Source organism: Camelina sativa, chromosome 12, assembly GCF_030686135.1.
Source record: "Camelina sativa cultivar CO46 ecotype springtype chromosome 12, ASM3068613v1".
Lineage (NCBI taxonomy): Eukaryota > Viridiplantae > Streptophyta > Magnoliopsida > Brassicales > Brassicaceae > Camelina > Camelina sativa.
In genome coordinates this window covers 12,203,289-12,218,224 of record NC_141891.1, presented here as the reverse complement: position 1 = coordinate 12,218,224, position 14,936 = coordinate 12,203,289, and the positions used below count along the sequence as shown (strand labels likewise).

The 14,936-nt window shown below is 36.9% G+C and overlaps 3 protein-coding genes across 3 annotated transcripts; 2 read left to right on the top strand and 1 right to left on the bottom strand.

The window, feature by feature from the left end:
• The first annotated feature begins 1,538 nt into the window (after window positions 1-1,538).
• On the top strand, window positions 1,539-6,117 carry LOC104731518 (LRR receptor-like serine/threonine-protein kinase GSO1). The gene is made up of 2 exons (XM_010450916.3): window positions 1,539-5,527; window positions 5,610-6,117. The coding sequence occupies exons 1-2, from the start codon at window positions 2,122-2,124 to the stop codon at window positions 5,960-5,962; spliced, it is 3,759 nt and encodes a 1,252-aa protein (XP_010449218.2). The 5' UTR covers window positions 1,539-2,121; the 3' UTR covers window positions 5,963-6,117.
• A 79-nt stretch (window positions 6,118-6,196) lies between these two features.
• Window positions 6,197-7,767, bottom strand: LOC109128054 (uncharacterized). Its single transcript, XM_019233757.2, has 3 exons — window positions 7,405-7,767; window positions 7,145-7,282; window positions 6,197-6,466 (listed from the first exon to the last, which is right to left on the bottom strand). The coding sequence occupies exons 1-3, from the start codon at window positions 7,493-7,495 to the stop codon at window positions 6,450-6,452; spliced, it is 246 nt and encodes an 81-aa protein (XP_019089302.1). The 5' UTR covers window positions 7,496-7,767; the 3' UTR covers window positions 6,197-6,449.
• An 826-nt stretch (window positions 7,768-8,593) lies between these two features.
• Window positions 8,594-13,161, top strand: LOC104731516 (uncharacterized). The gene is made up of 8 exons (XM_010450914.2): window positions 8,594-9,875; window positions 9,975-10,102; window positions 10,187-11,755; window positions 11,858-12,221; window positions 12,304-12,396; window positions 12,477-12,618; window positions 12,694-12,790; window positions 12,875-13,161. Exons 1-8 carry the CDS (start codon window positions 8,943-8,945, stop codon window positions 12,990-12,992), a joined length of 3,444 nt encoding a protein of 1,147 aa, XP_010449216.2. The 5' UTR covers window positions 8,594-8,942; the 3' UTR covers window positions 12,993-13,161.
• Window positions 13,162-14,936: the final 1,775 nt, after the last annotated feature.

Sequence of the window (14,936 nt, the reverse complement as noted above, 5' to 3'; positions counted from 1 at the left end):
CCAGATCAGCTGATAGGGTTTATCAAAAAAATAATATATATATATATATATATATATATATACTGAGTTTCTTATTCTTAAATTAAAACCACTATGTGTTTCTCAATTCTTGGCTTCTTGCCATGCATAATGAAATTGCTCAATATATTATTTTGAATTTATGATTAAACTAAAGTATAATCAACCAAACAATAGACAAAATAATAAAATAAAATTAAGCATCTTGACCTTTTTGGTGGATCGAAGATGATTCCTTTGTCTCATTCTTTTGGATTGAGAACCTAGTTCAATAGGATATTAGCATTTTTTAATTGTAAGTTATCCCCGTCTAATTATCGAACAAGTTGTTGTTATACGTAGTAGTATGCTTGATTCGATTTAGCGTTATCACGGTCAACCAAAATTTGTATATAAATTTACTATATTTGAAAATGACATAAAGTGATCTTGATGTATTATTCCATTTCTATTTATAATTAGATAGGAGTAATGAAAACTCAAGCTAAATTTCGAATGAACAAAATAAAAATTATATATACACATACAAGTAATTAACCCCAAACATTCAAGGGAAACAAAAAATACAAGATCAACGTGAGAAAATGTTCAAAACTCAAGAGTACGTTTGATCACTATTCATTAGTTCGTTCGTCGATGAACATTAATAAATTGGGAATGTGTATGTGGTAACATTTGGTGGGTATTAATAAAAAGACTGATGATTAAATTTTATTTGACTAGGTATTGGTAATAATACTATAATAGTATATGGGCATAATATCATTTGATGACATATTAATGTACGTACAAAACTACTATAAAGATATGGAAACACAACTGCTCTCTTTATCGTGAAAAGGTTGAAGTGATGAGAAGCTAACACACTTAACCAAAGCAAAAAAAAAGATACAAAAATATCATTCAACCAAGTCATTTTCTCAACCACTCTTTTTCCTTGGCGAAGGTCAAAGCCATGCATCACCATTTTTTTTAAGAATCAATTTTGTTTTCATTATTATTACTGATAACTGAAAAAAGTCTATTACTAAATACTTAAACAACTAATTTTCTTGAAACGAAACATGAAATAAAGAACTTTTTAACTTCTCACGAAATTGGAGTTTGATATATATATATATAACTCAAATAATTTTTTTTTTTTTGAAAAATATATAACTCAAATAATTGCGCTCTCAAGACAGTAAAAAAGAAGAAGAAAGAGAGGAATCGTGTAGAGTCGACACTCTATATTCGCGATATTCAGAGTAGTAATAATGCTTCTCAAGAATAGTAAAACGATAAACTTTGTGAAGTGGAACTCCTGATACATAATTCAACTAAAATATAATGGAACAACATCCACGAATCTAATGATCATCAGTTGCGATTTCCCCTTAATTGATCATACGAAATAGAAAGGGTAAGAGGTGATAACTAAATATCTTATTATCAAATGACGAAAACAACTCATCATATGTTTGGCTTTTACTAGCTATTGAAGTATAAGCTTATATAATTTTACAAGTTTGATGTGAATGCAAAAGTACTCCATTATTTATATATTCTATGGTTTTCTAAAGAAGACCAATAATGTTATGTCAAAGTTTAGGCACAGTTTTGAGTGTAACATAACATAACATGTCTACACGGACGAATATGTAAACACACGAATATCTTATATAAATTGGTGTGACCGTTGACCTTTGCCGCAACTGATAAAAAGCCTCAAACATTCATTTAAGGAGAGCCTGCCTTCCCAATTCCATTTTCCCACATCTCTCCTCTGACCCTTTTGACCTCTTTCTCTCTCTCCCACATTGGCCCATTTCTTCATTTACTCTCTCTTTCTTTCTCTAAATCTCTCAATAAAACAGTGAAAGAGCAAAAGAAGAGAGAGACAGAGAGAAAACTCAAGTTAAATTCCAAAGCCTTTGTTCTTCTGCATTTACTCAAGAGAGACTCCCTACCTGTATGTGAGCTATGCACCGTTCTAATGACCAATCAGTTCTCTTCTCCCTCAGTCTCTACAATCGTACAAATGCCATAAAAACCCCATAACCCTTTTCTTAAAACCATTGCTTCCTCAGTAAAAAAACAAATAAGAAAAAAGAAAAAGAAACCATGCAATCACAAGTTCTTCTCCTCCTCCTGTTCATCCTCTGTTCTTCACTCAAGCCCGGTTCATGCCAACCCGGTATAAACAACGATCTTCAGACACTTCTCGAGGTGAAGAAATCTTTTATCACGAATCAAGAAGAAGACAATCCTCTCCGACAATGGAACGCTGTTAACATCAACCACTGTTCTTGGACCGGAGTCACATGCGACGATACCGGTTTATTCCGCGTAATTGCTCTAAACCTCACCGGTTTAGGATTAACCGGTTCGATTTCACCTTGGTTTGGCCGGTTAGACAACCTAATCCACCTTGATCTATCTTCCAACAATCTAGTTGGTCCCATCCCAACTGCTCTCTCCAACCTTACTTCCTTGGAGTCTCTGTTTCTCTTTTCCAACCAACTCACCGGCGAGATTCCTAGTCAACTCGGCTCCCTCGTCAATCTCCGTTCGCTCAGGATCGGAGACAATGAGCTTGTCGGAGCCATACCGGAGACGTTAGGGAACTTGGTTAACCTCCAGATGCTTGCACTTGCCTCTTGTAGACTCACCGGTCCTATACCGAGTCAGCTCGGTCGACTCGTTCGGGTTCAGTCGTTGGTACTGCAAGATAACTACCTCGAAGGACCTATTCCGGCGGAGTTAGGGAACTGCTCTGATCTCACGGTACTCACCGCGGCTGAGAACATGCTCAACGGGACTATACCTGCTGAGCTAGGACGGCTCGAGAACCTTGAGATACTTAACCTGGCGAACAACAGTCTCACCGGAGATATACCGAGTCAACTCGGTGAAATGAGCCAGCTCCAGTACCTTAACTTGATGGCTAACCAGCTTCAAGGTGTTATCCCAAAGACTTTGGCTGATCTGAGAAATCTTCAGACTCTTGATTTATCGGAGAATCATCTCACCGGAAAGATACCTGAAGAGCTCTGGAACATGAGTGGGCTTCTTGATATGGTTCTAGCAAACAATCATCTATCTGGTTCTTTACCAAAGAGCATATGTTCGAACAACACAAACTTGGAGCAATTGGTTCTGTCTGGAACTCAGCTTTCAGGTGAAATCCCAGCGGAGTTAAGCAAATGTCAATCGCTTAAACAGCTCGATTTGTCGAACAATACTCTCGTTGGCTCGATCCCTGAAGCATTGTTCCAGCTAGTCGAACTCACGGATCTTTACCTCCACAACAATACCTTGGATGGTACGTTATCTCCTTCGGTGTCAAACTTCACCAATCTACAATGGCTTGTGTTGTATCACAATAACTTGGAAGGCAAGTTACCAAAGGAGATCAGCGCGCTGAAGAAATTAGAGGTTCTGTATCTCTATGAGAATCGATTCTCAGGGGAAATTCCAAAAGAGATTGGAAACTGTACAAGCTTGAAGATGATAGATTTGTTCGGGAATCATTTCGAAGGAGAGATTCCTTCTTCAATAGGAATATTAAAGGAGCTTAACCTACTTCACTTGAGACAGAACGAGCTTATGGGTGGCCTTCCCGCCAGTTTAGGTAACTGTCATCACCTGAAGATACTAGATTTGGCGGATAATCAGCTCTTGGGATCGATTCCTTCGTCGTTTGGGTTCTTAAAGGGATTGGAACAGTTTATGCTTTACAACAATTCTCTCCAGGGGAATCTTCCAGATTCACTTATCAATATGAAGAACCTCACCAGAATCAATCTCTCTCACAACATGCTCAATGGTACCATTCATCCGTTGTGTGGTTCAAGCTCTTATCTCTCATTCGATGTCACCAACAATGGTTTTGAAGATGAGATCCCTCTGGAGCTAGGAAACTCTCCAAATCTTGATCGTCTCAGGTTAGGGAAGAATCAATTCACAGGAAGAATCCCTTGGACGTTGGGGAAAATCCGTGAGTTGTCTCTGTTGGATATCTCAAGCAATTCTCTGACAGGAACCATTCCGTTACAGCTCGTCTTGTGCAAGAAACTGACGCACATCGATCTCAATAACAACTTTCTCTCAGGTCCATTACCTCCATGGCTTGGAAAGCTTTCACAGTTGGGAGAGCTCAAGCTTTCTTCTAATCAATTTGTTGAGTCTTTACCTACTGAGCTGTTCAACTGCACAAAGCTGCTTGTGTTGTCTCTTGATGGAAACTCCCTTAACGGGTCGATCCCTCAGGAGATTGGTAACTTGGGAGCTCTCAATGTTCTTAACCTCGATAAGAATCAGTTTTCAGGTTCACTTCCTCAAGCTATGGGCAAGCTCGGCAAGCTATACGAGCTTCGGTTATCAAGAAACAGCTTAACCGGAGAAATCCCATTTGAGATTGGGCAGCTTCAAGATCTTCAAAGTGCTTTGGACCTCAGTTACAATAACTTTACCGGAGATATACCTTCAACTATTGGGACACTATCAAAGCTGGAAACACTTGATTTGTCTCACAATCAGCTTACTGGGGAAGTTCCTGGCTCGGTAGGGGACATGAAGAGTTTGGGATATCTCAATCTCTCTTTCAATAACCTTGGAGGCAAACTCAAGAAACAGTTCTCAAGATGGCCAGCTGATTCCTTCCTAGGCAACACAGGTCTCTGTGGAAGCCCTCTTACTCGCTGCAACAGAGTTGTAAGTCACAACAAGCAACAGGGTCTTAGTGCCAGATCAGTTGTGATAATATCAGCAATCTCAGCATTGACAGCGATTGGTTTGATGATACTTGTAATCGCTCTCTTCTTCAAACAAAGGCATGATTTCTTCAAGAAAGTCCAGGATGGAAGCACTGTGTACTCATCTTCTAACTCTTCCTCACAAGCTACACACAAGCCTCTCTTTCGAAACGGAGCTTCAAAGTCAGATATCAAGTGGGAAGACATTATGGAAGCCACCAATAATTTAAGCGAGGAGTTCATGATTGGATCAGGAGGCTCTGGGAAGGTTTACAAGGCGGAGCTTGAGAATGGTGAGACTGTTGCTGTGAAAAAGATTCTCTGGAAAGATGATCTCATGTCAAACAAGAGCTTCAGCAGAGAAGTTAAGACGCTTGGAACAATCAGACATAGACATCTGGTTAAGCTAATGGGTTACTGCAGCAGCAAGTCAGAAGGATTGAATCTGTTGATATATGAGTACATGAAGAATGGAAGTGTTTGGGATTGGCTTAATGAGGAGAACCCAGTGATCGATAAAAAGAAGAGGGTATTAGACTGGGAAGCAAGATTGAGAATAGCAGTAGGATTGGCTCAAGGAGTAGAGTACCTTCATCATGACTGTGTTCCTCCAATCGTTCACCGTGATATCAAATCCAGTAATGTGCTCCTGGATTCAAACATGGAAGCACATTTAGGAGACTTTGGTCTTGCCAAGGTCTTAACTGAGAACTATGATACCAACACAGATTCAAATACCTGGTTTGCATGCTCTTATGGCTACATCGCTCCAGGTACTTACTCATCTTCTCAAGCTTTTAAGATTTCTTGCGTATTCACTGTTTAAAATCTAAATATCTGATCTGGTGTTTCTAGAGTATGCTTACTCGTTGAAGGCGACTGAGAAGAGTGATGTTTACAGTATGGGGATAGTGTTGATGGAAATTGTGACTGGGAAAATGCCAACCGACTCAATGTTTGGTGCTGAGATGGACATGGTTAGATGGGTTGAAACACATCTTGAGATAGCGGGATCTGCGAGAGATAAGCTCATAGATGCAAAGCTGAAGCCACTTTTCCCATTTGCGGAAGATGCAGCTTGTCAAGTGCTAGAGATTGCACTTCAGTGCACAAAAACTTCTCCCCAAGAGAGACCATCTTCTAGACAAGCGTGTGATAGTCTTCTCCATGTCTACAACAACAGAGCAGCCGGTTATAAGAAGCTGTAAAAAGTAATAACTAAAAACTGATCCCAGCAAATGATTTTGGAGACTTAAAACTGTGAATTTAATTTTTCTTTCCTTCTGCTATTATGTTTATGCTTTGTATAGATTCATGATTCAGTACAACGATTGTGTCAAACTTGAACCATCTGTTACACAAACACATACTGTTACACAACTTAAACCAAATTTTAAACAAAGTGATTCTAAAATTCTGTATTCTCATAGAAGAAGATAAAATGATTGCAAGGTTTATCATTCACCATTATTAACCAGGTACAAACAGATTCAGACTGTGAAAACACAAGTTTTAAGGTTCATAACCAAAAACATTGAATGAAAAGAACTCCAGTGCCGAAGCAAAAGAGAACTCAGCTCTCAAGACAGGGAAAAGAATAGCTTTTACAGCGAAGGTCAAACAAAACAAACACTTGAGACGAGATTTCAGAGGAAGATATTGTCTTTTCTGAAGACTTCAAAGGTCACCCAATACCTAATCCCGATCTTCATCTGCATTACAAAAACAAAAGAAAAGTTTGAAATTTTCCAAGTTTTAAAACGAGTAAAAGGTCAATATCTAAGTAAGCAAACAAGAAATGTAATACACCAAATTCTGCCAGACCCTCGCGAATAGACATTTACCAATGGTGATCAACGAGTAGAGATTTTAACTTGAAACTAAAGAAGAAAGTCCTTCAACTTAAAACATTTTTCAAAAGTATTGTTAATAAGCGTCTATGAAAGCTTAGCAACTTCCATTGAGCTATACCCGCTAACTAAAAGCTATACACATCTACATTTGTGGTACCTCACATCTACTCTCTATTAATCACATGATGTAATAATATTCTTACTCGCAAGTTCCAACCTATTCTCACTCTAGAACCAAAGAAATAATCAAAAGCATCTATCTTTCCATTTTCATTAAGATCTTGTAACATTATTTTGCTCAAATTGTCTAACTTTCACAGTAATAGCCTGACAAAATGGATATGCAACAAGCTAGGCTACACAAAAGATTCTTCACTCAGTTGACAAACTTCTAAAAGATTAGAACTTTGAGAAGAACAAGAACACCACAAAAATCACAACAAACGAAATGATGTAGCTTAAAGTTTCTATTGCCAAAGATTTTCATAAAATCAACACAAATTAATCTGATAGAGCGAATATGAGAAGCGAATATACCAAAGTAACGGCGCTCATTGGCAGCTCTAGCCTTAGCGAGCATCACATCAAGATCTTCCTTAAGCTTGACATCCCATTTGACGAGCTGGTTCGCGAACACAGCACCAAGTCCCATACCAACCACATGTTCCCAAGGATCTAACAACATATTTCAACATCCAATTTCGCAATTAAATCAAAACCCCAGAACAAATCGGAATCGCATTTTAACAGCAAAATGAGAAAAAATCGAAATTAGGGTTGTTGTCGTGGAGACTTACGGCGCATGTAAGGGAGTTTACGGAGGGCGTTAGAGTACATCTGGGTACCAAGACCCAGTAAAGCTCCAACCATTGTCGCACTCAGAGGCATCGTTTCTCTTTCTTCTTCGGATCTTCCTGAAATTTGTTGATTTTTCTTTTTTTTTTTGTCAGTGCGACGAGTCTCCGATCACCGGGTTTAGTGTATCTGTGTATGATTGTTTTGTCTACGTGTAAATTTCAAATGGGCTTGGGCTTGTTTCTATCTGTACAGATTAGGGCCCAATTCCTTATTATAATTAGATTAGTTAGTCATATGTTTAAGAATTGTTTAGCACTAATAAAAAGTTTTAAAACTACCAAGTGCCAATATTTTGGTGAATCATCTTCTATATTTTAGGCAACAGATACATATATATGTTTTGTTGTGTAGAAATTGGATTAGTAAGTCTGTTTTTGATTGTTACTTTTTTAAGTCTTGAGAATTAAATTAGTAAGTCTGTTTAGTATGGCAACAGATACACACAAAGTAATAAATTACACGAGTCAATCTTATTATGTAGAGATATTTTTAATTTATTACTTTGTGTACAATCAAAGGAACTTTAATTTTTAGCATATACAATGGTTAATCTTATTATGTAGATTTCATTCATTTCATAACCATGTGATAATGGCTAGATTTTATTACATTTGTTGGAAAAGAAGTTAAATAACTCAAAAAAGAAAAAGAAATCTCTAGATTTTAAAATATAATCCAAGAATTGACTTAGACATTTTGAATAACAATGATCATTGAAGTACATTCAGATTCATGTCTAATTAAAGTAAACTGCTCTAATGCATAATTAAAAACACTAGATTCTCATTCTACCTTACCAAAAAAAACAAAACACTAGTTTCTAATTAATTTCTTGAATATCCATTGTTGGAGTTAAAGAAATGAAACATGTAGAATAGAAGTGCTTCTAATGTTATCAGTAAAATTGAAAAAACAAAGAGTGATACATACATGTATCATCAATTAAAACAAGTCAACTCCAATTTAGAGAATGACATATTTATGCTCTCCCTCTTTCTTTGACACTGTCTTCTCCCCTCTCTAAACCTGTTTTAAAGTGTTACACGAATGATCGACTCATCTATATTTGGATTATTTCTTTTTCTTTCTCTAAAAGGTATTATTATTTACCTAAATTAATATTGGTGGATGATAATAACATCAAATCTAAATTAAAAAAAAAAAAATTGAATAGAGAAAAACAGCAAGACTCTTTTTCTTCTCCATTGCTCTGTTTCGGGCTTTGTCTCTTCGTTTTCCCCCTGTTCTGTCTCTTTGTCTTCCTCTAAATTTCATTTTTTTGTTTCTGTTTGAAAAATCTTTGTCATCAAATGGGGTTTAACCTATTTCGATGCTCTTGTTCTTCTTCTTCCCAAGAAGGGGTCCTCAAGAAATAGAAAAAAACAAAACATAGCATTTTTAATACAAATTGTAAAGTAAGATCCGTTTTTATAGGATTTGTGTTTTTTTCTATTTCTTTTTGGATTTCGGGGTGTTGATGGAAATGGCGTCCTCTGAGGTAGACTTGTCATCATGCCGAACTTTTAATTGCGTCTTGAGTCGTCCTCACGAGAGATGCACCCGAGGAGGAGACAACAACAACAAGAACAAGAACAATAACAACAATGTCAGAAACATACACGTCGCTGCCTACGAGAAGAATCTCAATGTTTTTGTCAGAGATCATTTCGAAAACTGTAGCGTCGTCTCTGGTGATTTTGATAACGATGATTCCACCAAATCCTCTGTTTCTTCTGATCATCGGGCCACGAAAACAGAGGAACCTCGTCACGATGTCCCTTCATCGTCTTCGTCTCTAGGATCCGAGACTAATTTGAATTCGGGTCAACCGGAGAACCCGTCAAGAAAAGAAAAAATGGCAGCTTCTTCTCTCGTTCAGATATGGGAAGCGAGGACGACGCAGCAACCACCAAGCTCGAACCAAACCCTAATCGATAGCAGAACGAGTTCTATGGGATCAAACGCTTTAGAGAATTCGGATTCTATCAACGAGGAATCCGTAAAAGATTCTGACTTATTGATTCAGCCGATCGAAGAAGGTAACAATGAGGAGGAAGAAGAAGAAGAAGTACAAGAGATTGAATGTGTATCACAACTTGTCCTTCCACCTCCAGATTCTGGAGAGAAAGATAGAGAAAAGGTCAGAGTTATGGATATCATTCGGAAACTAAGCAATGACTCAGAAACAATAACCAATAACGAAAATGGTAGCAGCAGCAACGACAATAGTAAAGAAGTACAGACAACGGAAGCGAGATGTTTTCCTCAGGTTACTTGTTCTCCAAGAATAAGAGGTCGTCAAGCTTTCGCTGATTTATTGGTGCTGATGATGCGTGATCGAGAAAAGGAGTTGGCCTCTTTACTAGAACGTCATTGTGTTTCAAAGTTCACGCATCGCGGACGGATTCAGGTATATACGAATTTAGGTATACAAGACTGATGTTGGAAATGTTAGGTTTAGTTAGGGCTAATGATTTTACTGCTTTGTGTTTTTGTTGAATTTGTATAGTCGACGCTTAGAATACGATGTTACGAAAGGTGCAAGGCCATTCAAGATAGACATCGGTGTAAACCATCATCAACAGGATCTGATTTAAACCGATCGCCTCGAGGTTCTGGTGTACTGCATCTTCTCAGGTAAACAATCTTGATCTTTTTAGGTTTTTTTTGTATAGTTATTGTGGAGATAACTGAGTTATGAATCAAGGAAATGAAATGCAGGGGGAAATATAAGACAAATTCTGAGAATACTGATACTGCAGCTTCGTCTACTACTGTGTCTTCTCGTGGTCGGATTCTGGATAAAGATCCGCATAAGGCTACAGAGAAGAAGGTTCTGCAGGAAAAAAATGAGAAGATTGATATAAAGGAGATTCAAGAAGTGGTTTCTGCAGTTGAGAATGCGAAGAAAGCTGTCTTGAGTGAAATTGCAGAAAATAAGAATGGTTTAAAGAAAGCTGTAGGAGAAACTATTCAGAAGAAAGCTACAGAAGGGAGAGATGAAAAGCGAGAAACTAAGGAGAAAGCTATTGCCAAAGAGAGTCCTGAATTAGCAAAGGAGAAATCTGTTGCTAAGGAAATTGTAGAAGGGAAGGCTTTGGGTGGAATAGCTGAGAAGGTGAATATATGGAACTTAGAGGAGAAAATAAATAGGAGAAAAGGGATGGAGAAGGGTAAGTTTGAAGGAAAAGCTAATACTGAGAGAGTTGAGAAAAATGATGTATTGGAAGAAGCTACAAGAAGGATCATTAATGTGGAAAGTGCGGAAAGAAGCATTAGTACTACTACTACTACTACAAAGGAAACAATGATGCCGCGGTGTGAGTTTGCAGAGAAGGTGATAAGAAGAAAGGAAAAAGAAGATTGTGTTTCTATGGAATCTAAGTCCAAAGAAATTGAAGATAGAAACATTAAACCTCAAGAAGTTACTACACAAGAAGATAATTGTTTATGTAAACCTATTGAGAAGGAAAGTGTAGAAGAAGGAAACACTTTGATGGGGATAGCTGAGAAGGTGAATATGTGGAACTCCAAGGAGAAAAAGCATAGGAGAAGAGTTATGGAGAAAGGTAAAGGTAAAACCGAGACAAATGAAGTGTTGCAAGAAGCTTCAAGAAGAATTAGTAATGTTGAAACTGCGGAGAGAAGCATTGCTACTTCAAGTCAAACGGTGGAGAAAGTTGTTGGTAACAAAGAAGTGATTGCTTCTGTAGAAGCTAAGTCCAAAGAGATTGTTGAAGATAAAAATATGAATCCACAAGCTGTGAGTCATGGCTCTAGAGAGAAGGATAAAGAGAAGAACTATTCACAACATGGTGAAAAAACTTCGACTCTGCGAGACTTGGAAGCTAAGTCAACTAAAGAAATCGAGAGAAACAATTCTCAAGAAGTTACACAAGAAGAAGAATCTATTAGTAAAGGCTCTAGAGAGAGGGCTAAAGAGAAGAGTTCTTCACAACAGGATGAAAAAATATCGGTTCTCCAAAATCCAAACGTCGAAAACGGCATTCAAGAATCGGAAGATGAAGAAACCAAGAAGGTAGAATGCAAAGAAAAGGGAGAAAGCATACAAGAAGCAGCAGTAGAGTTTGTAAGTGAGTGGGATGAAACTGAAATGGAAGAAGAAGATGAATATGGAGATTACGATCTTTACATTGGAGAGAATATGGATGATTGGATTCACGATATATCGAGGCCTCGAAGTTACTGGGAAGATCTAAGGAAAGAAAGGTATCTTGAGGTTCTCAACACTGAATCAGAGAAAAAAGATATTTGCAATCTCATTCAGAGGTATATATCTATGGTCATTCATTAAATTCCCTAGTAATATAAAACTTGAAACTTGACTTATGATGTTTTGAGACTGATTTTAATTTGCATATTGCTGTGCAGACGAACAGTTTCAGACTTTTTGACGAGTGATTTGCGACAAAAGATCGATAATCTGATGATCACTCGAGTGCAAAGTCACATACGTGTACCAATCAATCAAGTAAAAGAAGAAGACGAAGATGAAGAAGAAGAAGAAAAAGAAGAGTGGGTAGATGAGTGTTCAGCAAGGAACCAAGAAAATAATGAAACAGAGGAAGAACCAGAGAAGCCATATCTTGAAGCTGCAAGCGACGTTTGCAGTCTATCATCAGCAAGGAGTAGTACAATGATGTCTTGGACTTTCAGGGATCAAGACATTTACAAGGATCATGAACCGACCACGACTTTGTCTCTTCCTGAATCTTCAGCCCCCACAAATCAATCTGTGAGTTTCTGGTCTTGTTTTCTCGTAAAGTTAGGTTACGTCTTCGTGAAGTTAACTAAGATCTTTAACTTTACAAACACAGGAAACGCAAACGATAAGTGAAGTCAGGAGTCAAATGGAGCAACTTCAACGAGAAATGCTTGAGCTACGAAGTTCAGCCCCCACAAATCAATCTGTGAGTTTTTGGTCTTGTTTTCTCGTCAAGTTAGGTTACGTCTTAGTGAAGTTAACTAAGATCTTTAACTTTACAAACAGGAAACGCAAACGATAAGTGAACTCAGGAGTCAAGTGGAGCAACTTCAACGAGAAATGCTTGAGCTACGAAGTTCATTTAAATCTTGCATCGATATGCAAGTTCATTTCCAGAAATTTGTAACTCAAGATCTTTCTCGTTCTGGTCAGTTTTATCATCATAACACGTTTAAGAACTCATCATTTCTATAAACTAAACTGATGGAAAACAATATTTTAGGCTCATCAGTAGAAGAACGAGTAGACTCAAAGAAAGATCCTTTGAAACGCAAGTGTTGCGTTTGCTCTGAGATGCCTGTTGACTCGCTTTTGTATAGGTACGTGCATTTTCTGTATCGCGATTTCAGATCGCAAACGCTGAAATAATAACTGGCGATCTTGGCTTTTTTTTTTTGTGGTAGGTGTGGACATATGTGTACGTGTCTGAAATGTGCTCATGAATTGCAATGGAGCAGTAAGAAATGTCCGATCTGTATGGCTCCAATCGTCGACGTTGTGAGAGCTTTTCTTGATTCTTAGGATTTTCAAGAAACCAAGACAAATATTAGTTTCTTCATTACTTTGGAATGTGACACATCTGAATATAATTTTTTTTCCTTAGTGTTTGCGATATTGAGATTGTGAAATGTATACTAAACTTACTCAAAGAACGGTTTAAAAATCCTAGAAATTGAGCTAGATTGTTATCGATAGACAACACAACTTAAAAAAAATATACGAGAGTAGAGATGTTGTTGTTCTTATGGGCATGGCTTGTATTCAAAAGTATTTTAAAACATCATCTAGTATACTTCAACTGATCATATTTTGTTGTTTAAAATAAGTCAACAACGAGATAGTAAACAAAACATTCTAAAATCGTGCGAACACCGTAGGTTATCCAACCCAATCTATGCCAAAATAAAATATGATGATGGATCCTTTAATATTATTCTAAAAGACTAGTAAGGATCAAAGGCATCTTAAGATGACATGATGCATCACATGTTTTAGAGAGATTTTTGTCCAATAAATATGTTGGAATTTTTAGCTGTACAAAGAAACATATAAGTAATTTCCCAAATCCTCAAATCTTCAAAATCTAGTGAACTAGACTGACAAATATGTAGAGACAATGCTAGCTTAGGTTAGCCAAAATATGAGATTCGGCAGAAAGCTAGAAACTGCATGCTTAATTTTTTTTAGGGTCAGGCAGCCAAAATTAACTATCTTTAAAATGTTTTCAAAACATGTTAAGTATGCTAATCGGCAATCGCTCGGTCGGATTATGAAATTCCGAAACATAATTTTATGCGTCAAAAATTTTAAGTCCGGTTGTTCAACTTTTGAAGACGTCTCAGTACAATCCTGGCCACGTTGGCCTTATCAATATGAAAACGTTCTATGATATTAAACCAAAACATATATAATACACTTTTTTCTCCGAACCACTAGTACACTGCGTTGTAAGTAAAAATTCGATTAGTTGAGCGAAAGCAAAGAGTAAATGAAAGAGGATAATAATGAACCATGGTCCTCTTCGAGATATGGATAGAAAAAATTTGATACTCTTTGGAGGCTATCTAATGTAATAACATACGTCCATGCTTTTCGACTTTTCTAAGCTTTGTCAAAGTGAAAATAAAAAAACGAAAGAAAACGAAGTAAAGGGAATTGAAAGTTTGCAAAACGTTGGAGAGAAGCCAAGCAAAGATACACGTCGGCGCCATGTGTCTTGGAAGCTTGAAAAGTTAAAACGAAACTACGTAATTGCAAAGTATACAAAAAACGATTTAGTTATTGACCAAAAAAAATGGTATACAAGAATAGCCGTCGTAATCAGATTTCTTAAGAAATCTTAACCTGTAAAAAAACAAAACAAACCGGTAATTGAAATGAGAAAAAAAAAACGACACAATCATTAGAGAAACTAGCTGTATACCATTAGCATTTCATTATGTGTTGGATTTTTATTGGCTTCTTCTAAATAGTCATAACCAACAAATTTTTTGGTGTTGATAGATACTAGAGAATAGAGATGTCGTTTAGTACATGTCCTCCAACTTGTGAAATTATACAATAAAACCATATAATTAGTTTTTCTTCAGACTTAATTAATACAGTAATTTGCAAAATTTTGATTCCATAATTATTATACAAAACGTGGAATCAATAGTTAGTAATCATTTTTTTCTTTAATATGGTCTCCAATAAATAACTAAAATTTGGTCTGTCTTTGTTTTCTGAATAATTTTGAGACCTGGCGTTCCCTTCACTATACGGTTTCCTCTCTGACGTCTGCAAGTCAAAATAATACAGAAAATGGAAAAAGACAATAATTATTTGAAGTAAGATTATTCCATCCGACCCAAATGAAGAACTCTCATAACTTTACCAAAAATAAAAAGCTGGACGATATTAAAAGCCAGTTTTACTCCTTTAGTATTTTGTTAGCTATAAAAAGAAGAAACGAATTAAAACACA

What these genes read in the sequence shown, in the direction of transcription:
- LOC109128054 (XM_019233757.2), bottom strand. Translation starts at nt 7,495, where the DNA reads ATGCCTCTGAGTGCGACAATGGTTGGAGCTTTACTGGGTCTTGGTACC. An exon ending in TAAACTCCCTTACATGCGCC is followed by an intron (nt 7,283 to 7,404) that starts GTAAGTCTCCAC and finishes ATATGTTGTTAG; the next exon opens with ATCCTTGGGAACATGTGGTT.
- LOC104731518 (XM_010450916.3), top strand. Translation starts at nt 2,122, where the DNA reads ATGCAATCACAAGTTCTTCTCCTCCTCCTGTTCATCCTCTGTTCTTCA. An exon ending in TTATGGCTACATCGCTCCAG is followed by an intron (nt 5,528 to 5,609) that starts GTACTTACTCAT and finishes TGGTGTTTCTAG; the next exon opens with AGTATGCTTACTCGTTGAAG.
- LOC104731516 (XM_010450914.2), top strand. Translation starts at nt 8,943, where the DNA reads ATGGAAATGGCGTCCTCTGAGGTAGACTTGTCATCATGCCGAACTTTT. An exon ending in GGTGTACTGCATCTTCTCAG is followed by an intron (nt 10,103 to 10,186) that starts GTAAACAATCTT and finishes AATGAAATGCAG; the next exon opens with GGGGAAATATAAGACAAATT. An exon ending in CAGCCCCCACAAATCAATCT is followed by an intron (nt 12,397 to 12,476) that starts GTGAGTTTTTGG and finishes CTTTACAAACAG; the next exon opens with GAAACGCAAACGATAAGTGA.